Source organism: Oncorhynchus clarkii, chromosome 31 (genome assembly GCF_045791955.1).
Source record: "Oncorhynchus clarkii lewisi isolate Uvic-CL-2024 chromosome 31, UVic_Ocla_1.0, whole genome shotgun sequence".
In the NCBI taxonomy this organism is placed as follows: domain Eukaryota; kingdom Metazoa; phylum Chordata; class Actinopteri; order Salmoniformes; family Salmonidae; genus Oncorhynchus; species Oncorhynchus clarkii.
The window spans coordinates 39442275-39469966 of NC_092177.1; the positions used below are offsets into that span (position 1 = coordinate 39442275).

The 27692-nt window shown below is 43.3% G+C and overlaps 1 protein-coding gene across 6 annotated transcripts in view; it reads right to left on the reverse strand.

Annotated features, from left to right (window-relative positions):
* LOC139390520 (LIM and calponin homology domains-containing protein 1-like) overlaps positions 1-27692 on the reverse strand; it is a 153139-nt gene that overhangs the window by 36550 nt on the left and 88897 nt on the right. For 3 of the 6 annotated variants that reach the window (XM_071137683.1, XM_071137680.1, XM_071137679.1), the window contains 4 exons: positions 21189-21299; positions 17955-18156; positions 4268-4562; positions 371-697 (listed from right to left, as the gene is read on the reverse strand). In XM_071137683.1, coding sequence (XP_070993784.1) covers positions 371-697; positions 4268-4562; positions 17955-18156; positions 21189-21197 — 833 coding nt within the window. In that variant the 5' untranslated portion in view covers positions 21198-21299. The remainder of the gene's footprint in view (positions 1-370; positions 698-4267; positions 4563-17954; positions 18157-21188; positions 21300-27692) is intronic. The other 3 variants (XM_071137684.1, XM_071137685.1, XM_071137681.1) reach the window with 1 other exon arrangement.

Sequence of the window (27692 nt, forward strand, 5' to 3'; positions counted from 1 at the left end):
CGAATTTTACAAACGATTTCGGACGTCTAGTAAGGGACCGTACATTTGCAATATGGACTTTTTCACTGATCATACACGAAATGCCGAAATGTTCCCTTAAGGTATGTCTGCAAGGGCATGTTTAAAGGTGTCCTCACCAAAACAGTGTGAGCTTTAAAATGTTCTAAGATTGGGGCAAAGGTTTAATTAAGTTGGGGTCATTGGAACCGTGGCTTGATGAGCCAATAGCATCTTTACGGGAAAGTCTCTTGTCTGGGGATTTTTGGGTTGAGGGGGTTATTAAATGGAAACACTTTTGCCTGGGGGTTGTTAGGTTGGGACAACGGGTAGGATTTAGGCTTCAGGGGTTAGGGCATACTGTGATTGGCACCTTTGCTCAGCAGTCCCAGTCAGGTGTATAGCCGTCTCCCCGTGGGTGAGTGTGAGGGTCTGTGAGCGTTGAGGGGGGTTGTAGGGGTGACGCTCATATTCCTCCTCCCTCTCCTTCCACTCCTGCCTCCAAGTGCATGCCGGAGACAGCTTCCCTTCCTCCTCTTTCCTCCCCTCCATTTCTTCCTCCTTCTCTTCTTCCTCGTTCCTGTGTTCTTCTTCTGACTGATTCTGTGGTTTGGGAAGGGGTTGGGCTTGGAGCTTAGCGGATGGGGACTCTATAGCGGCTACAACTGGGGGTACTTCTAGGGTGGGGAGTTCAGTCGGACTGTTATACACACACACACGCACACACACACGCACGCACGCACACAAGGGGCAATCCCAACAACACCAACGTGCAACCACGACACAGGTGGTACGACACAACACAGCACAAACCAAAGCCACAACACATACGTGAAACACACAGCCGTTACCACAAAAGCCAGCCACAGAGTGTGGTCATGTGGACAACGACAATGGGAGTAGTAAATAGAAACCCCAACACACCAATGGAAACATGCCCAGTGGGAAAGGGGGGAAAAGGAGGAGGAGCAAAGAAAGAAGAAAACAAAAACAAACATCACACGTGATAATGACACAATCTCAAATCGTTTGAACAGTCACTGAAAAGCAGAACCCCAGCTGAACGAAGGATAACGTACTGGTCAGTATTGGTCAGTCAGGGACCCGGTGACCTCAGTAAGAAGCTCAGGTCAATCTCATGATGTCATGCAAGCGCAAGCACAAATACACACTCGCACAAGAATACACTGACAAATGGACACATAAAGTAGTCATGGACGTACTCAGATAGGTATGGTGTGACCTTACACACCCACATGCAGGTTTAGACTTATGTGCACAGACACACGCACACACGCACACACGCACACACACACACACACACACACACACACACACACACACACACACTTGTGACTTATTCACTTCCACTGACAGGTTTAACTCTTTCCAATTTCAACCTTGCACAGAAAGACACACACACACACACACGTAGAGGAAAGATGATTTCTGCTGAATGCTTCCGGGCTCGAAGAAGGTCATCCCTCCTCCTTATTGAGAAGCCTGTATCATTGGTGTGAGAGTGGTGTGTAGGTGTTATGGCAAAAGTCAGGTTTAAACTAATGAGATTAATATCAAACCAAGCCATGTCAACAAGGTCAGATACAGGAGCAAAGGCCCAATTTAGTAGGTGATGTCTAGCGTAAATAAATATACACACACATGCACACGCACACACATACACACACTCGTGTCCAAACTTTTGACTGGTATTGTACGTACAACTACTCAATCAAGGGTTTTTATTTATTTTTTTACTATTTTTTACATTGTAGAATAATAGTGAAGACATCAAAACTATGAAATAACACATATGGAATCATGGAGTAACCAAAAAAGTGGTAAACAAATCCAAATATATTTTATATTTCAGATTCTTCAAAGTAGCCACCCTTTGCCTTGATGACAGTTTTGTACACTCTTGGCATTCTCTCAACCAGCTTCACCTGCAATGTTTTTCCAACAGTGCTGAAGGAGCTGAGAACTTCGTGCTGAGCACTTGTTGGCTGCTTTTCCTTCACTCTGCAGTCCAACTCATGCCAAACCATCTCAATTGGGTTGAGGTCAGATGATTGTGGAGGCCAAGACATCTGATGCAGAGCTCCATCACTCTCCTTCTTGGTCAAATAGCCCTTACACATCCTGGAGGTGTGTTGGGTCACTGTCCTTAAAAAACAAATGATAGTCCCACTAAGCACAAACCAGATGGCGTAACGCTGCAGAATGCTGTGGTAGCCATGCTGGTTAAGTGTGCCTTGAATTCTAAATAAATCACTGGCAGTGTCACCAGCAAAGCACCCCCCTGACATCACACCTCCTCCATGCTTCAGGGTGGGAACCACCCATGCAGAAATCATCCGTTCACCTACTCTGTGTCTCAAAGTCAAGGCGGTTGGAACCCAAAATCTCAAATTTGGACTCAGTCTAAAGGACAGATATCCACCGGTTTAATGTCCATTGCTCGTGTTTCTTGGCCCATGCAAGTATCTTCTTATTATTGGTGTCCTTTAGTGGTGGATCTCTGCAGCAATTCAACCATGAAGGCCTGTTTCATGCTGTCTCCTCTGAACAGTTGATGTTGAGATGTGTCTGTTATTTGAACTCTGTGGAGCATTTATTTTGTCTGCAATTTCTGAGGCTGGTTAATGAACTTATTCTCTGCAGCAGAGGTAACTCAGGGTCTTCCTTTCCTGTGGCGGTCCTCATGCGAGCCAGTTTCATCATAGCCCTTGATGGTTTTTGCAACTGCACTTGAAGAAACTTTCAAAGTTCTTGAAATGTTTCGTATTGATTGACCTTCATGTCTTAAAGTAATGAGGGGCTGTCGTTTCTCTTTTGCTTATTTGTTCTGTTCTTGCCATAATATGGACTTGGGTCTTTTACCAAATAGGGTTATTTTGTATACTACCTGTACCTTGTCACAACACAACTGATTGGCTCAAACGCATTAAGAAGGAAATAAATTCCACAAATTAACTTTTAACAAGGCACACCTGTTAATTTAAAGGCATTCTAGAGACGACCTCATCAAGCTGATTGAGAGAATGCCAAGAGTGTGCAAAGCTGTCCTCAAGGCAAAGGGTGTCTATTTTGAAGAATCTCAAATATAAAATATATTTAGATTTGTTTAACACTTTTTTGGTTACTACATGATTCCATACGTGTTATTTCATAGTTTATGTCTTCACTATTATCCTACAATGTTGAAAATAGTACAAATAAATAAAAAACCTTTGAAAGAGTAGTTTCCAAATGTTTGACTGTACAAGTGTGTGTGGACAATGCAAGCTTATGCACATATGTGCACGCACACACACACAAGCACGCACACAAACGTGTGCATAGACACACACATGTTTTTTTTGCAATCTACTGAAATATTACAAGATGAGCGGAACAAGACAGATGTTTGTTTCATGAAAACCTCAATACTCTGTCAACAGAGTCATATAGTAGCAAAAATCGGTCACACATTTTAGTAGTCACCTATTTGTGTCTGAATAGCAAAATGCCTCGCCAGTTGCTGGCTTTTCTCTCAGTGCTTCAGTCTCGGCCAATCCAAACACACATCTGGTCTCCATCAGCCCATCCCTTCATGCCACCACTATACACTTTCTATTTTATTTTTCCTTTTCTTAAACATGCGTGTTCCACATCAGACAGGACATTCCCAGTCTCCCTTGTGCAATGGGGGAATTACAATATGAAGGAAAATTGGCTGGGGGTAGCTGTTTTTAAAGTGCTGTGTCAGGGCTGGTGGAAGAAACAACATATCGGTGATACGTATAGAAGCTAGACACTTCTAGAAAAGAAAGAATAAGCGAGTTTGCTTTGTCTCGATGGTACCAAAGAAAGTGCTGTTAGCGTGAACATTTTGGGGTAACGTTTGGATTGACTGAAAACGGTTATCACTTTAGTGAACAATACTTTCTCAATATACTGTATGACAAATATTTATTACCAGCATATAGATAGTGATGACCTTCTACTGCTATTGAAATAACCCCTCACACTATCTACTGGCTTGGGTCTGTCTATATTGTTCTGTCAAAGTGTAGCAGGTGTTACAGGTCAGTAAAAGTTCCCCACGGAGGAAAGAGTGCCAACAACACATTTAACAAATTACACCATGGCTATGATCCAATATCCATACTAGCATTCCACTTAGAATCCAATACATTGCTTGTGGATATTGGGACAGAGCCTACTACCACCACAACATTCAATCTATCACTTCTACCACTACTACAACTGCATCACCAATGCTCACCTGAAGGGTCTATTGCTTCCTATGGGCGAGGTGGCGGTACTCCAGCTCTTGCGGCCGCCCCCGCCCACTCGGCCCCCGTCCTCCTCCCGACCCTCACGGTCGCCCCTCTTCCGGCGTAGCGGTGTGGGCATGTAGCCACTGGCATTGCTCTTGTTGGGCAGGTACTGGTTGAAGGGCACCATCACTCTGGGCTCGCTCACCGAGGTCCGCCGTGCCAGCATGTCATCCTTGCGCACATCCGGCAGCTTCCTGCCCCCGTGGGGTCCGACGTCGGACTCTGAGTCGCTGCCGCGGCCTGGTGGGTGCAAGAGAGGGAGAGACTTTGACTTTTGATCCGTCTTCATTGAGACCTTCTCATTTGCTTAAAACCCCCATGAAACCTTGGCCTACCCCCGTGAGAGCGTGCGTGCGAGAGAGAGAGAAAGAAAAGAAAGAGAAAAAAGAGAAACAAGAGAGAAAGAGGGGGGAGAGAGAGACAAAACAGAAAGCAAAAAGAGAAGAAAAAAAATTCTACATCAGTAAGCATATTTCCATAAACAGTTTTTGGCGGGTAAAGTCATACTGTCAACAACAACAAAAAACACAACAGCTATGATGGAAACAGGAAGTGTCTGTACAATTTCAGAAATGTTGATAGACAATTTGTCCGTTTGACAAGGTAGTATCTTTTTGTGTCGGTAAAATGAATTATGCGACAAATTGCGGTGGAAACCATTTAATGCACAATTGTTGATAGATGAACCATGTCGAGGTAAACTTGCAGTCACGCCATGCTATGTGGTGTTGTCCTCCGACTATGACTTGAAAAAGCATGCACCGTTTATTAGGCTACAGATTAAATCAATTATGATGAACATGACAGGATGGCGAAAGTACTTTCCAATAAATATTGAGGGTCTTCATTTGTATGCTAGTGACATGATGATCATGCTGCCAATGAACAAATAAGAATGATCTTGCTCTTATCCATCTCACCTAACCTGTCAACTTAATCAGCGAACTGTTGTTTAGAGAGCATGCACACATGTGCCATTTATCGCAACAGTTTGTGTGACAAACCCATTGATAGAATGGAAAATGCACTGGAAACGCATTGAATGTGTTTTTTATATTCAGTACATGATAACTTTAGCGCAAAAGTGTTTTTTTTTATGTGCACCACGTCATCACGTAGTGTACATAAAGTCAGTTTCGATGGAAACAAGAATGAACAAGAATTAACATTAATGAATTTTTCGAATAATCTGTCTCAAAATTGGATGGAAACCTAGCTAGTGTTTCACAATCGGGCCACTTTCATTGGTTTTTATTTCAATTATGCTATCCAATCACTGACCTCTGCAATTGGACAGATGTTACTGAAAGTAGTCCACAGGTAAGCTAGAAACATCCTAATGGTTATATATCCTCACTAAAATGGACAATTGAACAGCAAGACATCTTCTAGATTGTCCCTTTAAGAGCTCTGAGTCTGAAATAGCCATAGACTGTATAACAGGAAATAAACCACAAGAATCAGAACGAAAGAACATTCAGGAGTCCCCCAGGACATGGCCTAGATGATAATGTGACTTGCCGGTCTAGCAGTGAAGTAACGTTTTAACCACCTATGCACCTTACCGGGTTTTCTCAAACAAAATGTACAGTAAACTTTTTATGGGCTAAGGTAGATACTTTAGCATTGCTCTTGCAACCATAAATCAACCGAAAATGGTTGGAATACCAGTATTTGAAGGGCATTAGACAGCACATACAATATCAATCATCTTTAAAAGTTTACTCTTTCGCGAACTCAAAGGCACTTAATTGCACCGCACGGTTGAAAAGAATGCATTTGATGAAAATGTTTGCCACAATATCAGCTTTTTCTGTCGGCAGTAACACCTGGTCATGTTGAAGCGCATCCCCCAAGGTCTCCCCCCTGCTCCACCACGTAGATTCCTCCCCAAGATGTTCACCACATGTGTTCCTAGTATCCCACCCTTCAGCACAGTACCACGTACACTCTGTGCGATAGGTTAGGTCAAGCACACAATCTCCTCTGTTTGTCACATTCACTGTTTCTGAGACTGAATCTTCAGTCAACCAGTTCACTTAGTACTTTTTATTCTAAGAGTTTAAGTCTATCTAGAACCTAAAAGGGTTCTTCGGCTGTCCCCATAGGAGAACCCTTTGAAGAACCCTTTTTGGTTCCAGAAAGAAGCTTTTTGGGTTCAATGTAGAACTATTTCCACAGAGGCTTCTACATGGAACCCAAAAGGGTTCTACCTGGAAACAAAAAGGGTTATCCTATGGGGAAAACCAAATAACCCTTTTGGAACCCTTTTTTTCTAAGTGTGTAGAGATTTCTGCTTCCCAAATGGCACTCTATTCCCCTTACATAGTGCACTATTTTTGATGAGAGCCTTACGGATCCTGGTCAAAAGTAATGTACTATTGGGTGCCATTTGTGATGCAAAGATTGACTTTATGGTAGGATCAAGGCTAGAAAGAGGCCTCAAGCTACTTCTGCTTCAAACTCACCGTTGATTCTAAAGTAGAGGGGTTTGACCATTCAACTGCTTCAACTGAAGCAGGTGCCACTCATGCATGCAGCCCATATTGACTGACATGTGGTCTACTGTTAACATGTGTGCACCATGGTACCATACACTGTAAAGTAGGGATGCATGATATATCGGTGAACATATCGGAATCGTCCGATATTAGCTAAAATCGGTATCGGCCCGATGTCTAGTTTAACGCCGATGTGCAAACCGATGTCAAAGCTGACGTGCATACCTACATAATGTAGGTACATGAGGTAATGACGCCACGTTAAATGTTGCGCTACACGTGCAACACAGCATTCCTAACCTGGCCCACAATGTCTGCTGTGTGGATCGAGCAGTCAACAAGTCGAGCAGTCATTTGAATGAGTAAGAACATTTCAGCAAGACAACTCAAAGGCGAAAACCATCAACGGCAAGATAATGGAATTCATTGCCCCTTGACAATCTGTTGTGAGTGATGTTGGCTTTCGCCCGACTGGTCGAGCCCCGGTACACACTACCAGGTGCGTGATTCTTCAGATGTTATCCTACTGGAGTTCCACAGTGATAGCGGGCACTGCTATTAGCTTCACGACCAACAAACTATGGAATGGTGTTTGGGTCTTTAAGTGTCAAAAAATACACACGTCAAATAACTGACAGGCTAAATAACACTATTTGACCCGTTAAATACGCTTTTAATTTGACACGTCAAATAACAGTTCTATTATAGAATGCTGTGAGTTCTGAATTTGCACGTGCAAGCTAAGCGCCGCCACTGCTATCAGTAGCACAGTCAGTGCTGTACAAAACAAGTCTGCAAACAAGCAAACACCGGCCACGAACGATGTGTTTGCAATACTGCGTTGGTAATAAAGCATTATTTGTTCGAACACAACTTCTGGGGTTGCTAGCTAGCTTTAGCTTGGTACCTAGCTAGCACCAATACAACCAGCCTGAAGACAATGACCAGTGGGAAGTGCAGTCATTTTCATTATTCTTAGCAATGATTTAGGAATCCTTGTGAGTAAGTATTAGCTAGGTAGCCACTTGTTGCTCGCCTATTGAAATTCAGTTCATGAAAATATATAGCTAGTCAGCTACTTAATCCTGTTGCCCAAAGCTAACGTTATAAGCAGCCAGCTAGCTTCATCTGGCTAGTGATGCTCGACCAGAACGGGTTATGTGTTGTGAAGCTAGCCACAATAAGGATTAGGCACAATAATGGAATTTGCGATTTGCCTTCAAAATAAAAGTACCTTGAAAGTGATGCCAAAGGTTACAATTGGCGGAATCATGCCATATTTAGACTATATAATGTCAAACAAGGTTGGAATGTGAAGCAATGTAATAGGGTGTCAGTCTATTCGGTGACACCCACAGAACCTTGTAACCTTAATTAGCTAGGCAAGCCAGTTAAGAACAAATTCTTATTTACAATGACGGCCTACCCCGGCCAAACCCGGATGACGCTTGTGCCAATTGCTGCCCTATGGGACTCCCAATCATGGCCGGATGTGATACAGCCTGGTTTCAAACCAGGGGCTGTAGTGACGCCACTTACACTGAGATACAGTGCCTTAGACCACTGCGTGCATGTGTGTGTGTTAACTATTTAACTGTACTAGAATGCTTAAAAGGCCGCTAACATTTTTAATATCATTATTGTGTTTTTTTGGCAATGAAAATATTGAATATCGGTACATCACTACTGTAAAGACCTGTATGAGAAATCTTGGACAATGGGTCAATGCCATACCTGAATCTCAATACTGTAGGTTCCCGTGTTTCTTTATCTTTCTGTATGATACCATGGGGTCACATATGTTAGTACTAAAGCATGTGCTGGTGTGAGTGTGTGTGTGTGAGTTTGTGTGTATCAGGGTCGTTGTGTGTGCATTTTGGACAAGCAAACCTTTAAGAAATGAACTTTAAAACACGTCAGGCATGCGGAAAAACAGTTTTTCCCATCTCAGGCATTAAAATCCCTTGAACTTACCCGACCTTTCAAAAGTTTGGGGTCACTTAGAGATTCCCTTGTTTTTGAAAGAAAAGCAAATTTTTTGTCCATTAAAATATCATCAAATTGATCAGAAATACAGTGAAGACATTGTTAATGTTGTAAATGATTATTGTAGCTTGAAACGGCAGATTTTTTATGGAATATCTACATAGACGTACAGAGGCCCATTATCAGCAACCATCACTCCCGTGTTCCAATAGCACGTTGTGTTAGCTAATCCAAGTATATAATTTTAAAAGGCTAATTAATCATTAGAAAAGAAAAACAAATCTAATTCCCTGTAGTTCTCTTCATTGTTGGTGCATTGGGGGGGTTCTTGGGGGTGGGGAATGGAATGATTGTAAAAAAAATCATTTTGGGGGGGGGGCTGTGGGAGGGGTCTCGAATGGTTGAGGGACAGCTATTGCGGAACTGTGGGGGGGGGGGGAGGTGTATTGTATTTTGTAACACTCATGTTCACAGTTTTTGGCATGGTGAGAGATATGTCAACGTGCCCTTGAGCAGGGCATTGACCCTGGATGCTTCTGTGTGTCACTCTGAATGGGAGTCTGTTGGATGACTGGTATGATGTCGTTGTTGAGCGGCTTCACTGCAAGTATATTGTATGTTTTGCATATTCAATAAAAAAAAAATGTTTTAAATAAATAAATAAAGCTTGAGGTGTTCGGATCACAAAGAAGAACATTTGTGAGACGCAGAAAAAATTAAAAGATGCTGGAGAAGTGCTTGACACCGTCTGTCAAGCATGGTGGGGGCAATGTGATGGTCTGGGGGTGCTTTTGGTGGGAGATTTGTACAGGGTAAAAGGGATCTTGAAGAAGGAAGGCTATCACTCCATTTTGCAACGCTCCATTTTGCAACACTCATGTTGAACACTATTACTGCACACAGAGTGAGTCCATGCAACATATTATGTGACTTGTTAAGCACATTTTTTACTCCTGAACTTATTTAGGCTTGCCATAAGAAAGGGGTTAAATACTTATTGACTCAAGACATTTCAGCTTTTCATATTTTTATTAATTAGATTTTTTTCTTGAAAAACAAAGTTCCACTTTGACATGATGGGGTATTATGTCGGCTGGATAACAGGGTTGAGGTGAAGATCAGCCATTTCTCCTCGTGTGGTGAAGAGCATTGGACCACATGGTGTAAATTAAATGAGGAATTATACATATCTTCCACACCTAACAAATAAAATCTTTGCTAACATTAACTGAGGGAACAGAGTTGACGTGTTGAGCTAGACCACCTCAGTCAAAGATAAAACAATTATAAACTGACCATAAAGACAGAGAATACTAACTTCCTTTCCCACCATGCTGTTCAGGAGGCCCAAACGAAGTCATGTGCCGTGAAACATGTAACTTGGTGGAATGGTCAATTATTTTAAAGGGGTAAATTGTTTGCATAAGAGGGACAGACGTAAATGCATCACTAATCCCATAAATATAAAAAAATATCTTCAGAAATGTCTTTGTTAAAGCAACAAAAAAATAAAAAAAATAATTGAATATTAAAACATAGAATCTCCCTGCAGCGAAGACGCTCAACATTTACATTACATTCAGTCATCTAGCAGACTCCCATCCAGAGCGACCTACAGGAGCAACCAGGGTCAAGCACCCCGCCCAAGGGCACGTCGACTGATCTACCACTAAGTCAAAACTGGGACCCTAACCAGCAACCTATCGGTCTCCAGGCCAAGCTCCCAAACGCCAGGCCACCGACCATCCAAGATCCCCCGCACAGTTCCCCGGGAGCTGCTCCTCAACCATGAAAGCCTCCCCGTGCAACCCCCCCCAACCTCTCCCTCCATTCTGTGTGTATGATATCATGGTTCCACACATGTTAAAGCACTGCTGTGTGTCTGTGAAGTTCCTTGCCACGTGATTACAAATAAAACACATTTCAATGACATCATGTCACGTGATTACAAATAAAACACATTTCAATGACATCACATAACCCACTGTACTCAGCTCCATAGTTGTTGACTGTGGATGGAGCGGCTTTAGCAGAAAAGAGAGGGAAGAGAAGAGGGAAGAAAATAATAGGGAAAGGAAGACTAGAATAGGGATAGAGTAAGGTAGCACAAAGATGTATATTTATCCACAATGTGTGCTGATCTACATAACTCTAACAAAAGAGGGCTGACGATATCAATTTCCTTTTGGAGATTAAATTAAAATCCCTTGTGTCCTCTAATTGTTTTTGGGATGAACTAAGTGAACTTACAGAGTGAGTGTGAGAGCTGAATTGGCGGTAGCAGCATAAGAAAGCCCTGGACCATGAAAAACTAGTTTGGTGTAGCTATTTTGTGTAAACAGTGATCATTTGGAGCCTTTCTTCTTGGTGTAATCAAACCTTGTATCATTGGCAGATCTCTGGTCTGCTCAGCTGTTCTCAGATCTAGTGTGTGGGCCTCTTGGAACTGTTCTAGAGTCAGAGTTAGATGAGCCCAGGGCTGGAGATGGTCTGGACATGAGGCAGCATGGCACGGATAGTGAAACACATTTTAATGTACAGCTGGCCTCACTAAATTAATTTAGCCAAAACCACTCAATGTTAACCTACATAGAAAACCCAGCATCAATCAACGAATGTTTCCCTATAAACCAATAGCAAACAAACACCAACTACTTAACGTTCTACTACATTCCAATAGCAAACCAAACATCAACTTCTCAATGCTTCCCTTCAAACTCAATATCAACCACTCAGCCTTTAGCAACAACAATAGCAAACCAAACATCAACCACCCAACTTTCCCTACAAACCAATAGCAAACCAAACAAATCAACCTCTCCCGCTCTAATCACTTTCACCCATAGACACAACATTTTCCTCCACACTTCCAGTTCCTTCCAAACAATAACACACCCTGGCCCTAGACAAGAAGCTTGGCCTCCCGTCCCATCTGTTGCAATTCGTTTTTACAGAATGTCAGCCCAAACATACATTTGTTGACGAACGTCGGAACCTTTTTCAAGCCTCCGGTATAAGTTAAAAGGCTGCGCTGCAATTCACTACTATAGTAAGTGCATAGTGCAATACACTATGGTACTACTCTACGTCTTTCTCTGACTGGCATGACATTACAAAGCGACTTCTGATTCAGCCAAGCTATAATCCAGACTCCATTCGTGTCTTCGACGCAGCAAGTAACTATTCTTTACAGTTGTTTCCGACATTAGACTTTATCTCGCGGCATCAGATGTAACACACAACACTTGCAAACACGGTGGACGCATTGCAATATGGACGCTTGCATCCATTGTCCGGTAATGGAAGGACGTGCACCACCCACACCTAAACACACACACCGTGTAATACAGTATAATACAGTGAAAAACAGATAGTTGTTTGGCCCAGCAATAAGTGCGTCAGGAATTGTGAGAAAAGAGAGAAATAGAGCGTAGTGAGAATGCTGTTCATTGACGATACAGCTCACTGTTCATCACCATAGTCCCCTCCAACCATGGGACCCTGGGACTGAACACCTCCCTCAGTAACTGGATCCTGGACTTTCCAATGGGCCGACCCCAGGTGGTGAGGGTGGGAAACATTACCTATGCCATGCTGACCCACAACACGTGGGCCCCACAGGGGATGTGGGCTTAGTCCCATCCTGCACTCCCTGTTCACGCGCGACTCCAACACCGTCATCAAGTTTGTTGACGACACGACGATGGTGGGCCTGATCACCGGCGATGATGAGACAGCCTACAGGGAGGAGCTCAGTGACCTGGCAGTGTGGTGCCAGAACAACAACCTCTCCCCCAATGTCAGTAAGACCAAGGAGCTGATCATGGACTACAGGAAACAGGCCCCCATCCACATCAATGGGGCTACAGTGGAGCGGGTCGAGAGCTTTAAGTTCCTCAGTGTCTAAATCACTAAGGATTTAAAAATCAAATCAAATCCTATTGGTCACATACATGTGTTTAGCAGATGTTATTGCGGGTGTAGTGAAATGCTTGCGCTTTTAGTTCCGACAGTGCAGCAATATCTAACAAGTAATATGTAACAATGTCACAATATATACCCAATACACACAAATCTAAGTAAAGGAAAGGAATTAAGAATATATAAATATATGGACGAGCAATGTCAGAGCGGCATAGACTAAAATACAGTAGAATAGTATAGAATATAGTATATACATGTGAGACTAGTAATGATAGATATGTAAACATTATTAAAGTGACATTATTAAAGTGACTAGTGTTCCATTTATTAAAGTGGCCAATGATTTCTAGTCTGTGTATATAGGCAGTAGCCTCTCTGTGCTAGTGATGGCTATTTAACAGTCTGATGGCCTTGAGATAGAAGCTGTTTTTCAGTCTCTCGGTCTCAGGTTTGATGCACCTTCTGGATGATAGTGGGGTGAACAGGCAGTGGCTCCGGTGGTTGTTGTCCTTGATGACTTTTTTGGCCTTTCTGTGACATCAGGTGCAAACTACCTGCCCTCCTCCTGGAGGGCAGGTAGTTTGCCCCCGGTGATGCATTGTGCAGACCCTATAGAGAGCCCTGCAGTTGTGGGCAGTGCAGTTGCCATACCAGGCGGTGATACAGCCCGACAGGATGCTTTCAATTGTGCATCTGTAAAGGTTTGTGAGGGATTTAGGTGACAAGCGACAGTGCCTCTTCCTCCTCCAGAGGCTGAAAAGTTTTGGAATGGGCTCTCAAATCCTCAAAAAGTTATACAGCTGCTGTAACGGTATTCGTCGTCTGAAGAAGAGGAATCATCGGCGTGGTAAGTATTCATGCTTTCTTTATTAAAACTGAACACTATAACAAAATAACAAAGGAAATAACCGAAACAGTCCTGAAAGGTGCAAAACACTAAACAGTAATTAACTACCCACAAAAACCCTGTGGGAAAAAGCTACCTAAGTATGTATCCTAATCAGAGACAACGAAAGACAGCTGTCCCTGATTGAGAACCATACCTGGCCAAAACAAAGAAATACAAAAACATAGAAAAAGGAACATAGAATGCCCACCCAAATCACACCCCGACCAAACCAAAATAGAGACATAAAAAGCTCTAAGGTCAGCTGCACCAATTGAGAGCATCTTGACTGGCTGCATCACTGCTTGGTATGGCAACTGCACCGCCCTCGATCCCATGGCGCTACAGAGGGTGGTACGGACAGCCCAGTACATCACTGGGGCCGAGTTCCCTGTCATCGAAGACCTCTATATCAGGTGGTGGGAAAGGAAGGCCGGTAATCGCACAAAAGACACCCAAGCCATAGACTGTTCTCTCTGCTTCCGCATAGCAAGCGGTACCTGGAGCATCAAGTCTGACACCAACAGGCTCCTGAACAGCTTCTATCCCCGAGCCATAAGACTGCTAAAGAGTTTAACAAAATGGACACATAGGCTATCTGCATTGACCCTTCTATTTCATTTTTTTCTCTATGCACAGTTTACACACATTTTACACACACGCACACGCACACACAATATACGCTGCTGCTACTCTGTTTATCATACTGTATATCCTGATGCCTAATCACTTTACATACATATCTAACCCTACCACTCCAGTGTAAATATGGTATTGGCACTAACCCAGGGAACTGACCCTATATATAGCTACTGACCCTGGAACTGACCCTGTATATAGCTACTGACCCTGGAACTGACCCTGTATATAGCTACTGACCCTGTACCTGACCCTGTATATAGCTACTAACCCTGGAACTGACCCTGTATATAGCTACTGATCCTGGATCTGACCCTACATATAGCTACTGACCCTGGAACTGACCCTGGAACTGACCCTGTATATAGCTACTGATCCTGGATCTGACCCTACATATAGCTTACTTACTTTTTCGTGTTGTTCTTATTTCGATTTCTTGTATGTTTCTGCTTCAGTTGACTTTTTATTTGATTTGTTATAGTACAACTGACTGATACAAAGTACTGCATTGTTGGGGAAAAAAGCAAGCAAGAAAGGTGTTTCACTGTACTCTTGCACATGGCAATAACAACTTGAAACATAACTGAGTCGCAAAGGTCAAAGATGGACTGGCAGCTCAAAAAAAATCTGTGTGTGTGTGTTTGTGTGCACATATGTATATTAAAAGACTAAAGCAGGCTAGAGTCACTCTGGACAGGATGGTGCGGTTACGGTTAGGCCTCACTCTTGGCTCAGTCCCCCTTGAACAATCAGGTTTTGAAAATGCCCTGGTAGGACAATCAATCATAGGGCTTTAAAATACTGGGCATAAGAGTTTTCCTGGCTTCTCTATCCATACCTGGAAAACACATAAAACATTCATATCATATATTTTTCCTCTGTTGTGTTTGATGGAGCGAGTTCCTCTGTTGGGATGGCATTGATAGATATGTTGCAGCTGCTATACAGAAGATGGTCCTCAGCAGCAAGCTGTTTGCTCCTCTGGTGCCAGTAAAGCAATTACAGGTGTGTTTTAGGACCATGTGGCCGGCCGCCTTTGAGATGGAGGTCAGGCTGTTTGCAACCAATGCTTTTCTAAAGCCGGTGAGACATGTTGAATTTGTTTTCATCCTATCATTTTGGCTCTAGCGTTTGAACGGTTTGGGCCATTAGCTACAATGACCACATTCCTAAAAGGTAATCCTCTCAGGAACATATATATGTTTTCTGTTGCCCTCTACTATGGCCACAAGCCACGCAGGACTCGTTAGAAGGGACTGTGACAAAACCGCACTCGGGGGGGGTGGGGGGGGGGGTGGGGGGAATAATTGATCTTCCTGTTCTAAGAAAGATGAAATTCACAATGATCCAGATGATCTTCCTTCTGCTTTCTTGAACCTTCCAACACCACTCTGATGCATTTTAAATCACTCTGGCATTCTCATTCAGACAGAACTTTGGCATGACCCGATTTGCCATATTTTATTGTCACAGTATTTCTAAGGCCAGATTAAAAAGTTTCATCAATTAATTTGTACACATTCTTTTCGGATACCCACAAGTGTCCTAAAATAGAGAACAAAATGGTCCATGTTGTCACTATCTTAAAACAAATATGTGTTAATAAGGCAGTAATACAATACAGAAAATGCTTTTTAGAGGAATTTACTGTAGGCTACCAGATCTGCCTCTAGCTCTCACCATTCCTAAAAAGTGGTTATCAATCAAAGCCCTAATTAAAAGGTGCTTGTCTTATATTAAAAATGCATATTAAAAGATGCATCTTATAAACAGTTATCACACAAACGTTCTACATCAGAACTCAGAATCAAATAGCCTTCTTAAAAGAAATAACACGGTCACTGTAATACGATGGGAGACAGAGAGCTGGTTTCAAGCGCAGGGCGCAGCAGGTGTTTATTTGTAAAGGACCACAGGGGGAGGCAGGTAGCTGGGTCCAGGGGCAGGCAGAAAGTCATACACAGGGGGTCCAAAAAGGCAACAGTACAGGCAGGGAAAAGGCTAGTAACGTCATCCGGGAGATCAGGCAAGAGGTTGGTGACAGGAAATCCGATAGGCAGAAGTACAGGCAGGGAATAGGCAAAAAGGCGTCGTTAGTGAGAATGGCCAAAAACTATGATACACAGGAGGACTAATACGGGAAAAACAGGGCTCTGAATTGAAGTGTCACAAAACAAACAATACCTCACAATGATGGGGTGCAAAGAACTGAACTAAATAGTGTGTGATCATGACATACAGGCGTGTGAACAGGTGATCAGAATTCAGGTGAAAGGGATCTGGAGAGTCAGCTGCATTCAGAGGATCTACGTGTTTGAGAGTGTGAGTTGGGAGCAGACAATTACAGTCCACTGTGGTCGGACGTTTATTTGATTGCCGATTTTGTGCATTTATCAAAAGTCCCATCGGCTAACCTGATTTCAGATGTGTCCATGTAAAACAGGATTATCAGGGAAATCGTTCTATATGCAAAGCATGTAAACGTTTTAAACAAACTATTAATTAATCTGACTATCCACAATAATTGTATTATTGTGTGCACGTAACCGTGTTCATTGTTGATTATCGAATTACCTTTGTTTGGCCTCTTAACAATCAAATAATATTGATTTTTTTTAAGTATCTCTTACCTAGCTTGATTACTGTGGCCATTTTTGCTACAAGACCATGGGTCATGTTCAATTGGGTAGAAATGCAGGAAATGGCCTTTAGATGACCCTCCACTAGGTTTGGACCCCCCCCCCACCTCTAAAGTTGCGCCCCTGAATTGAACCACCAGCTCCAGTTAGCCCCGTGTGTGCTGTAGAACTATAGAACTATATCAATCATTACTGGTGTGTGTGTGTGTTTGTGTGCGCATGCTTGTGCATAAAAATATAGGCACAAGATTAAGTGTGCCCCTATACAGTATGACAGGCAGAAACACTCACACCCACTGTGACTAATAGGTATCAGTCCCAGGTATCATCATCTTGTGCAACACCACTCAAGACTGGAACAGATGAGATGCCGTGTAAAACACGACTCCCCTGAAATATGTTGCAACCTGTCAGTCAAGACTGCCATCTCCTCTCTCCACCGCCTGATTTCAATGTTCACTCTCTCTCTCAACACATGTCTCTTCAAGAGGGCCTTCAAAGAGATGTAACCCATGGCAACAACTCTAAACAGTCAGCCGCAACACCAAACCGCCTTTGTACAGATGTCAATAGCAGAGCTGGGCTAAGCTGGAAGACACCCTGCCAGATGATTTCATTGATACGAGACAGGGAGAGGTTGAAAAGTGCAGATAGGGACAGCTAGTTTCACGTCAGCTGATGGTGACCTTCCCCAATGATACTGTATGTGCAAAATGGCTGCCATGCAACATTAAAGTGCACAAAGTAAAACATTGGTAGAGGATGAGGGTAAGTCACTATGTGCTATGATGATACATGAACAAAATAGTTACAGCTATGCAAGCGGCAAGCCCCTATAATGAGACAGGGTCATATTCATTAGTTCACACCTTAGCAAAAATCTTTAGCGACAGATTTATTTATTTTTTACAACAAAAACGAAGTTCAGGTAGACCCTCCCCGTCTCGGTCCATTTTTGTCCGTTTCGTTTCTAGTGAATATGACCTAGGTAGCACCAGAAAGTATGCGACAGTAAAAGCATGTGTGGTGTGACCTGTCCGGGCGTCTAGCGTCCTACCATCACTGCCGATGCCGCGGGCGACCAGTACGTCCGGCGAGGGCGTCTGTCTGGAGCGTGACCCGAGCGAGTCCAGGCTGTCGAAGGAGTCCTCTCGGCCGTGGCGAGGTGGGGAGAGCGAGTCGCTGCGCTCCGAGTCCCAGCTGTCAATGTAGCCGCTGTCCCGTATGCTGCGTTGGGGGCTCTCCGTTTCCTCTGCCTCCTAACACACACACACACACACACACACACACACACACACACACACACACACACACACACACACACACACACACACACACACACACACACACACACACACACACACAAAAAACATCCACCACGTCAATGTACATTTTTTTGTGTTGAGATTATCCCAATATCCCATCCAATCCGGATCCATCAGTCACCATGATTCCTCCAACTTGGACAATTACATTCCCTTCCTCTCCCTCTCTCTGATTTGAATAGATTTTCTACCTCTGTCTCTCATCTACCTCTGTGTCCTGGTCTGTGGCCTCCTTGGTTTCCAGCTCTTAGAAAAAGCTTTTCCTTCCCGCCTGCCTGAGAAACCTCCTGGTCTTGCCTTGTTTCTCTTCCTCCCCTCCCATTCCTACTCCTGGCAGCCACCTACCCCCCTCTTTAACCCCCCTCTCTATCGCCTTACTTTACCCCTCTCTCCTACTCCCGCTCTTCCCCTCGCTCTTTCTGTCTCTTTCCCTCCTTCAGCCCCTCTCAATTCAATTCAATTCAATTCAAAGGGCTTTATTGGCATGGGAAACATATGTTTACATTGCCCAAGCAAGTGAAATAGTGAAATAAACAATACAAAATGAACTGTAAACATTAAGCTCACAAAGGTTTCAAAGGAATAAAGACATTTAAAATGTCATATTATGGCTATGTACAGTGTTATAACGATGTGCAAGTAGTTAAAGAACAAAAGGAAAAATAAATAAACACATATGGGATGTATTTACAGTGGTGTTTGTTCTTCACTGGTTGCCATTTTCTTGTAGCAACATGTCACACATCTTGCTGTTGTGATGGCACACTGGTATTTCACCCAATAGATATGGGAGTTTATCAAAATTTGACTTATTTTCAAATTCTTTGTGGGTCTGTGTAATCTGAATCTGATTCAGCCTAATTCTGCTCTGCATGCATTATTTGGTGTTTTACGTGGTACACGGACAATATTTTAGCAGAATTCTACATGCAGAGTCTCTCTGCCTTCCTCCCACTATCCCTTTCAGTTTCCCTCCCTCCCTCCCTCCCTCCCTCCCTCCCTCCCTCCCTCCCTCCCTCCCTCCCTCCCTCCCTCCCTCCCTCCCTCCCTCCCTACTTCCACTTCAACCCCTTTCCTATCCAATTTACTCCCCCTTTTTCTTCCTCTCCCTCTGTGCCAGATCCTGAGTGAAGGAGGATGCTCGGGTCCTATTTGTCTGACCTTGTGATGGGTGTGGGGGGAGGGGTTGTGGGTACAATGGCTAGCTTTGAGTGGCAACTCTGGGGGGGGGGGTCTTACTTATTGGTCAGATCAGCCTGTGAACCTCCAAGCTGAAACCTGAGTGAGCTCAGACAACAGCAGTGGTCCTGGAGCTAAAGGGCGTGCCGGCTTTTGTTCCATCCCAGCACTAACACACCTAGAGCCCTACTTTAGGAATGTGTCTGGTGGCCATTGAACTGACTAGCCTTCAGAGAGCCTCACTTTTTCAGGCCCTTTTTCAGGTAACAAACTATGATGCTTTATTTTCAGACAGGATATTCAACTGATCTATTGACTGAATGTTATTTGTCAAGTTAAATGACTATTTGTCTACATCAACACTAAGTTTACATCATTTGAGCCTCTCACCACTACAACAGCTAACACATATCACTACATCTCCTGTATTACGTACAACATTATTTCATAAATATATTGAATTTCTCTCTCACTTTAAGTCACTGCCCGTTATCTTTTGTTAAGTGGAGACGTGGCCCGGTTGTGGTGGATTATAAGGACATCTGGGAAAGCATTCTAGGCTTATTGGTCATTTCTCATTTGAAGAGAATAGCAGTGGGGGATGTCAAATTGCTGGGATGGAATAAATGGCAGAGGAGTGACATCATGCTCTGAATGGGGGGACCGGTAGCTACAGCCACGTCCCTGTCTGTCCCTCAATGTCTGTCAAAAGCCAAAGTCCAGGTTCCAATAGGCCTGACTGACACTGGTTCTGGACACGGGTGGAAAAAGTACCCAATTTTTTTTAATAGAAAATGACTCAAGTAAAAGTCACTCAGTAAAATACTACTTGATTGAATGTCAAAAAGTGGTTGGTTTTAAATGTACTTAAGTATCAAAAGTAAAAGCAAAAGTATAAATCATTTCAAATTCCTTATATTAAGCAAACCACATGGCACAATTTGTACAATTTTCTTTATAAATGTACGGATAGCCAGCGGCACAGTCCAACACTCAGACATAATTTACAAACAAATAATTTGTGTTCAGTGAGTCCGCTAGATCAGAGACAGTAGGGATGACCAGGGATGTTCTCCTGATAAGTGTGTGAATTGAACCATTTTCCTGTCCTGCTAACCGTTCAAAATGTAACAAGTACTTTTGGGTGTCAGTGAAAACATATGGAGTAAAAACAACATTATTTTCTTTAGGAATGCAGTGGAGTAGAAGTTGTCAAAAAATAGAAATAGTAAAGTAAAGTACAGATACCCCCCCCCAAAAACAACTTAAGTAGTACATTAAAGTATTTTTACTTAAGTACTCTACACCACTGGTTCTGGAAGACCAGCGGAAGGCCTGAGATCATCACTAGATAGATAGATAGACAGACAGACAGACAGACAGACAGACAGACAGACAGACAGACAGACAGACAGACAGACAGGGAGGGAGGGAGAGAGGGAGAGAGGGAGAGAGGGAGAGAGCTCATTCTCGTCTAGGGACGACTCCATGAGGAGGGGAAGAGAGAAGAGGAGATAAAGGAAGTTGTGAAACAATGAATGCACCCCGAGGGGAGCTTGCATAATAACATTCTTATGTCTACAAAATAAAACATATGCTTTGGTTGGACAGTGCCTTCTTGTCTAATATTCCTAATAGTACAGTCACTTAGCAACTGCAAAAAGTACCTAAAATACACAGCCCTTCGAGGAATTGGACCCCCAACCTTAACATTGTTAGCACTAGAACACAAGCAACTGAGACTCCACAAACCCCGGGGTTTATGACATCTCATAGCCTTTACGTACCTTTCGCATCTGTGACAGCAGGCCTTCAAACTCCTTCAGGTCAAGTGTGGGCCCGTTGTAGGAAATGCAGCTGTTGGCAGCCCGGCCCAGCCAGTATATGGTAATCAGAACCTGGGGAGGAATTACAACAGGAGGAGGATTTAGAGCCAGTATTAACAAGACAATGCATTAACGTCACACTCTGTAGTTTTCAATTTAATGGCAGTTCATGTCCAATTGACCCGACCACACAGTTGACCAACTTTTGGCAACACTTTTGGCCTAACCAATTCCCAGTGGTCTCATTCTCCATATCTTGTGCACAAGTTGTGTGTAATTTATTGTCACACCCTGACCATAGAGACCCATTGTTTCTCTATGGTGTAGTAGGTCAGGGCGTGACTGGGGTGTTCTAGTTTATTATTTCTATGTGGTGTTCTAGTTTTCATATTTCTATGTTGGTGTGCTTGATATGGTTCCCAATTAGAGGCATCTGGCAATCATTGTCTCTAGTTGGGGATCAAATTTAGGTAGCCTTTTTCCACCTGTGTTTTGTGGGATATTGAATATATATTCATATTATATATTGGGTATTTCGAGTTAGTCCATGTGCACCGCTGTAGTCACGGTTTGTTGTTTGTTTCTTGTTTTTGTTTGATAGTTTCACATAAAAATAAATTATGTAGAACTTTAATCACGCTGCGACTTGGTCCGTCTCTACAAATGATTGTGACATTTATGATGCAAGGCTGCTAGCACATGATACATTAGCTAATGTGCTAATTAGCAGAGTTGCTAAATATATGCTTTATGGGCACAATGTCGCACACCAAAACCAACTGTTTACTTCCTGAGTAAACCTGGCAAAATGCCACCGCAAAATCAACATATGAGAAAAGTTAGCATACTGTAGGTCACAAAATACCTTCCTGACAGCTCTAAGGTATACTTCACAACGCTAATGCTATCCAACAGTAACACAAGCATTCTCAGCCAACTGAGAACAATCAGAGAAATCCACATTACACACTGTGATAGATGCCAGCTATGGCTCAAAGGCACACTGTACCCATTAGCTAGAAAAAATATACAATTTTCTCCGTTGAGTGTTTGTTTGATGTGAAGTCATGGCATACAACCCAAATCACCCTCAATTCCACTTGTCTTTAATTTGTGAGGAGTACCAACAACAGTTTTATCAAAATGGCCACCAACAGGGTTCACTTCCTGTTTTTTTTGGTCCACTCTTTTCACTATCATTGGAATTGGCTAGTCATGGGTTTCTGTACAAGCAAGACAAGACCTAGCCATTGTCCTGGCCACAAATCAGGTCAATATGAACACAATGTGAACACACAGCTATATTTCTCTCTCTCTTTACCATTGCCACATTGGTAAGGTTGATTTACTATTATAGTATAGCCCTAACCCATTCATAGAGGCTAACTACCTTATTGACGATAGTGTCTTCTGGCCTGAGGAAGTTTTGATAAGAGTCCTGACGCTCATTCTAAACGTTAAAACGCATTGCTTTCAGTACGGTTTTTAGAAATATAAGGAACGTATTTTTCATATCGGAGATAAATCATTTTCCAAAAACAAAAGGTTACATTACGCCACATCTTTACAGGGTCACCATGTTACAATGCTTGTTTACGGGAAACAGAAGGAAGACAAAGAGGCGTTGCCGAACACCTGTGTATAAACGGAAGACAGAACCATACGTGTTGTCACTGAAAATACTGTCTGCTCAAACTGTGTTAAAACCTGTGCACAGTAAGTGTATATTTAGTATTTGTGAAATTATTTTGAGGTGATATGAAAGTAGAGGGCTTTACAATTCTAAAACTGTACCGCAATTGAGAATCAATTCACGTTTAGATGGAGTATTTGGCTGTTTTGGCTGCCAGAGCCAATTCACCTCTAAACAGAACATGTAAACTCCTTGGATTATAAAGGGTAACATTAGGCTCCTTTAGTCCATTTTTGGGCTAGCATAGCCCTGACAAACTAATTTACTGTACCAACCTCATCCGCTATCTATCTCATCTCCCTCTATGTAGCTAGGCTGTCTCATCTCCCTCTATTTAGCAAAGCCATTGTGTGGACTCAGCACTATTGAGATAGGGTGCAGGCCATGTAGCAGGCTGTTAACCAGCCTGCCAGCTTAGTGGAGTCTGCCACTAGCACAGTCAGTGTAGTCAGCTCAGCTATCCCCATTGAGACCGTGTCTGTGCCTCGATCTAGGTTGGGCAAAACTAAACATGGCGGTGTTCGCCTTAGCAATCTCACTGGAATAAAGACCTCCTCCATTCCTGTCATTATTGAAAGAGATTGTGATATCTCACATCTCAAAATAGGGCTACTTAATGTTAGATCCTTCACTTCCAAGGCAGTTATAGTCAATGAACTAATCACTGATCATAATCTTGATTTGATTATGACTGAAACATGACTTAAGCCTGATCAATTTACTGTGTTAAATGAGGCCTCTCCTCCTGGTTACACTAGTGACCATATCCCTGGCGCATCCCGCAAAGGTGGAGGTGTTGCTAACATTTACGATAGCAAATTTAATTTTACCCAAACAAATATTACTGCGTTTTTGTCTTTTGAGCTTCTAGTCATGAAATCCTCAAGGTTCCGTTTTGGGACCACTATTGTTTTCACTATATATTTTACCTCTTGGTGATGTAATTCGAAAACATAATGTTAACTTTCACTGCTATGCGGATGATACACAGCTGTACATTTTGGTGAAACATGGTGAAGCCCCAAAATTGCCCTCCCTGGAAGCCTGTGTTTCAGACATGAGGAAGTGGATGGCGGCACATTTTTTACTTTTAAACTCGGACAAAACAGATAATTAAAAATAATTAATAATCGGATGTAATAAATGTATCACTTGCCACTTTAAACAATGCCACTTTAAATAATGTTTACATACCCTACATTACTCATCTCATATGTATATACTGTACTCTATACCATGTACTGCATCTTGCCTATGCTGTTCGGCCATCGCTCATCCATGTATTTTTATGTACATATTCTTATTCATTCCTTTACATTTGTGTGTATAAGGTAGTTGTTGTGAAATTGTTAGATTACTTGTTAGATGTTACTGCATGGTCGGGAACTAGAAGCACAAGCATTTCGCTACACTCGCATTAACATCTACTAACCATGTGTAGGTGACAAATAAAATTTGATTTGATTTGCTAATTCTAGGTCCCAAGGAACAAAGAGATCTTCTGTTGGATCTGACAATTCATTTTGATGGTTGTACAGTCATCTCAAATAACACCGAGACGGACCTCTGCATCACTCTGGACCCTGATCTCTCTTTTGACAAACATATTCCTGTTATTCCTGTTATTCCTATATTCCTGTTATTCCATATTCCTGTGCCTCACATTCCTGTTAAGGCTAGGGCTGATTTTAAAGGTTTTACTGCTAACCAACAAAGCATTACATGGGCTTGCTCCAACAATCGCTCCGATTTGGTCCTGCTGTAAATACCTACACGTACGCTACGGTCACAAGACGCAGGCCTCCTTATTGTTCCTAGAATTTCTAAGCAAACAGCTGGATTCAGGGCTTTCTCCTATAGAGCTCCATTTTTATGGAATGGTCTGCCTATCCATGTGAGAGAAGCAGAAGCAGACTCGGTCTCAAACCTTTAAGTCTTTATTAAAGACTCATCTCTTCAGTAGGTCCTATGATTAAGTGTAGTCTGGCTTAGGGGTGTGAAGGTGAACTGAAAAGCACTGGAGCGACGAAACACCCTTGCTGTCCCTGCCTGGCCGGCTCCCCTCTTTCCACCGGGATTCTCTGCCTCTAACCCTATTACGGGGGCTGAGTCACTGGCTTACTGGTGCTCTTCCATCCCGTCCCTAGGAGGGGTGCGTCACTTGAGTGTGTCGAGTCACTGACGTGATCTTCCTGTCCGGGTTTGGTGCCCCACTCAGGTTCGTGTCGTGTGGGAGATCTTCGTGGGTTATACTCAGGGTAGGAAGTTGGTGGTTGAAAATATCCCTCTAGTTGTGTGGGGGCTGTGCTTTTTTTAAAGTGGCTAGTGATACATTTATTACATAATTTTTTCCATTATTAAAGTGGCTAGAGTTGAGTCAGTATGTTGTCAGCAGCCACTCAATGTTAGTGATGGCTGTTTAACAGTCTGATGGCCTTGAGATAGAAGCTGTTTTTCAGTCTCTCGGGCCCCGCTTTGATGCACCTGTACTGACCTCGCCTTCTGGATGATAGCGGGGTGAACAGGCAGTGGCTCGGTTGGTTGTTGTTTTTGATGATCTTTTTGGCCTTCCTGTGACATCGGGTGGTGTAGGTGTCCTGGAGGGCAGGTAGTTTGCCCCCGGGGATGCGTTGTGCAGACCTCACTATCCTCTGGAGAGCCTTACGGTTGTGGGCGGAGCAGTTGCCATACCAGGCGGTGATACAGCCCGACAGGATGCTCTCAATTGTGCATCTGTAAACGTTTGTGAGTGCTTTCAGGTGACAAGACAAATTTCTTCAGCATGTTGAGGTTGAAGAGGTGCTGTTGCGCCTTCTTCACCACGCTGTAGGTGGGTGGATAATTTCAGTTTGTCCGTGATGTGTACGCCGAGGAACTTAAAACTTTACACCTTTTCCACTAATGTCCCATCGATGTGGATAGGAGGCTTCTCCCTCTGCTGTTTCCTGAAGTCCACGATCATCTCCTTTGTTTTGTTGACGTTGAGTGTGAGGTTATTTTCCTGACATCACACTCCGAGGGCCCTCACCTCCTCCCTGTAGGCCTTCTCGTCGTTGTTGGTAATCAAGCCTACCACTGTAGTGTCGTCTGCAAACTTGATGATTGAGTTGGAGGCGTGCATGGCCACACAGTCATGGGTGAACACGGAGTACAGAAGAGGGCTGAGAACGCACCCCCCAGTGTTGAGGATCAGCGGGTGGATATGTTGTTTACCTAACTTCACCACTTGGGGGTGGCCCATCAGGAAGTCCAGGACCCAGTTGCAAAGGGCGGGGTCTTGAGCTTAATGACGAGTTTGGAGGGTACTATGGCGTTAAATGCTGAGCTGTAGTCAATTAACAGCATTCTTGAATAGGTATTCCTCTTGTCTAGATGGGTTAGGGCAGTGTGCATTGTGATTGCGATTAGTCCGTGATTGACTGTAGACCATGCCACATACCTCTTTATTTGGTCTGGGAGCAAGACATCGGTGTCCGCGACGGGGCTGGTTTTCTTTTTGTAGTCCGTGATTGGCTGTAGACCCTGCCACATACCTCTCGTGTCTGAGCCGTTGAATTGCGACTCTACTTTGTCTCTATACTGACGCTTAGCTTGTTTGATTGCCTTGCGGAGGGAATAACTACACTGTTTGTATTCGGTCATGTTTCCGATCACCTTGCCCTGATTAAAAGCAGTGGTTCGCGCTTTCAGTTTTGCGTGAATGCTGCCATCAATCTACAGTTTCTGGTTGGGGATTGTTTTAATAGACGCTGTGGGTACAACATCACTGATTCACTTGCTAATTAACTCGCTCACAGAATCATCAATGTTGTTGTTCGACGCTATGCGGAACATATCCCAGTCCACGTGATCGAAGCAATCTTGAAGCGTGGAATCTGATTGGTCGGACTAGCGTTGAACAGACCTGAGCACGGGTGCTTCCTATTTTAGTTTCTGTTTATAAACCAGATGGCTGTACCGACTCCGATAGCGTGTTTCGAGTGAGCCATGTTTCCGTGAAACAAAGAACGTTACAGTCTCTGATGTCTGCAGCACTGAAGGTCCCCAAGAACACAGTAGCCTCCATCATTCATAAATGGAAGAAGTTTGGAACCACTAAGACTCATCCTAAAGCTGGCCGCCCAACCTAACTGGGCAATTGGGGGAGAAGGGCCTTGGTCAGGGAGGTGACCAAGAACCAGGTGGTCACCCTGGCAGAGCTTTAGAGTCCTCTGTGGAGATGGGAGAAACTTATAGAAGGATAACCATCTCTGCAGCACTCCACCAATCAGGCGTTTATGGTAGAGTGGCCAGACGGAAGCCACTCCTCAGTAAAAGGCACATGACAGCCCACTTGGAGTTTGCCAAAAGGCACCTAAAGACTCTTATACCATGAGAAACAAGATTCTCTGGTCTGATGAAACCAAGATTGAACTCTGGCCTGAATGCCAAACGTCACTTCTGGAGGAAACCTGGCACCATCCCTACGGTGAAGCATGGTGGTGGCAGCATCATTCTGTGAGGATGTATTTCAGTGTCAAGGACTGGGAGACTATTCAGTATCGAGGCAAAGATGAACGGAGCAAAGTACTGAGAGGTCCTTTATAAACTATGTTATACATTTTTTACTTCCTGTTTCAGGAATTGATTTCACTGAGTACTGCCCCTATATATAGGACCTTCCACCTCCACCTGGGATATGGATACCTGATGAAGACCTAAGGGTCAAAATGTTGTAAATAAATATCATCTGGGAGCATGAGAAGCAGTGTGCTGCATTTTCCTTTCTGTTT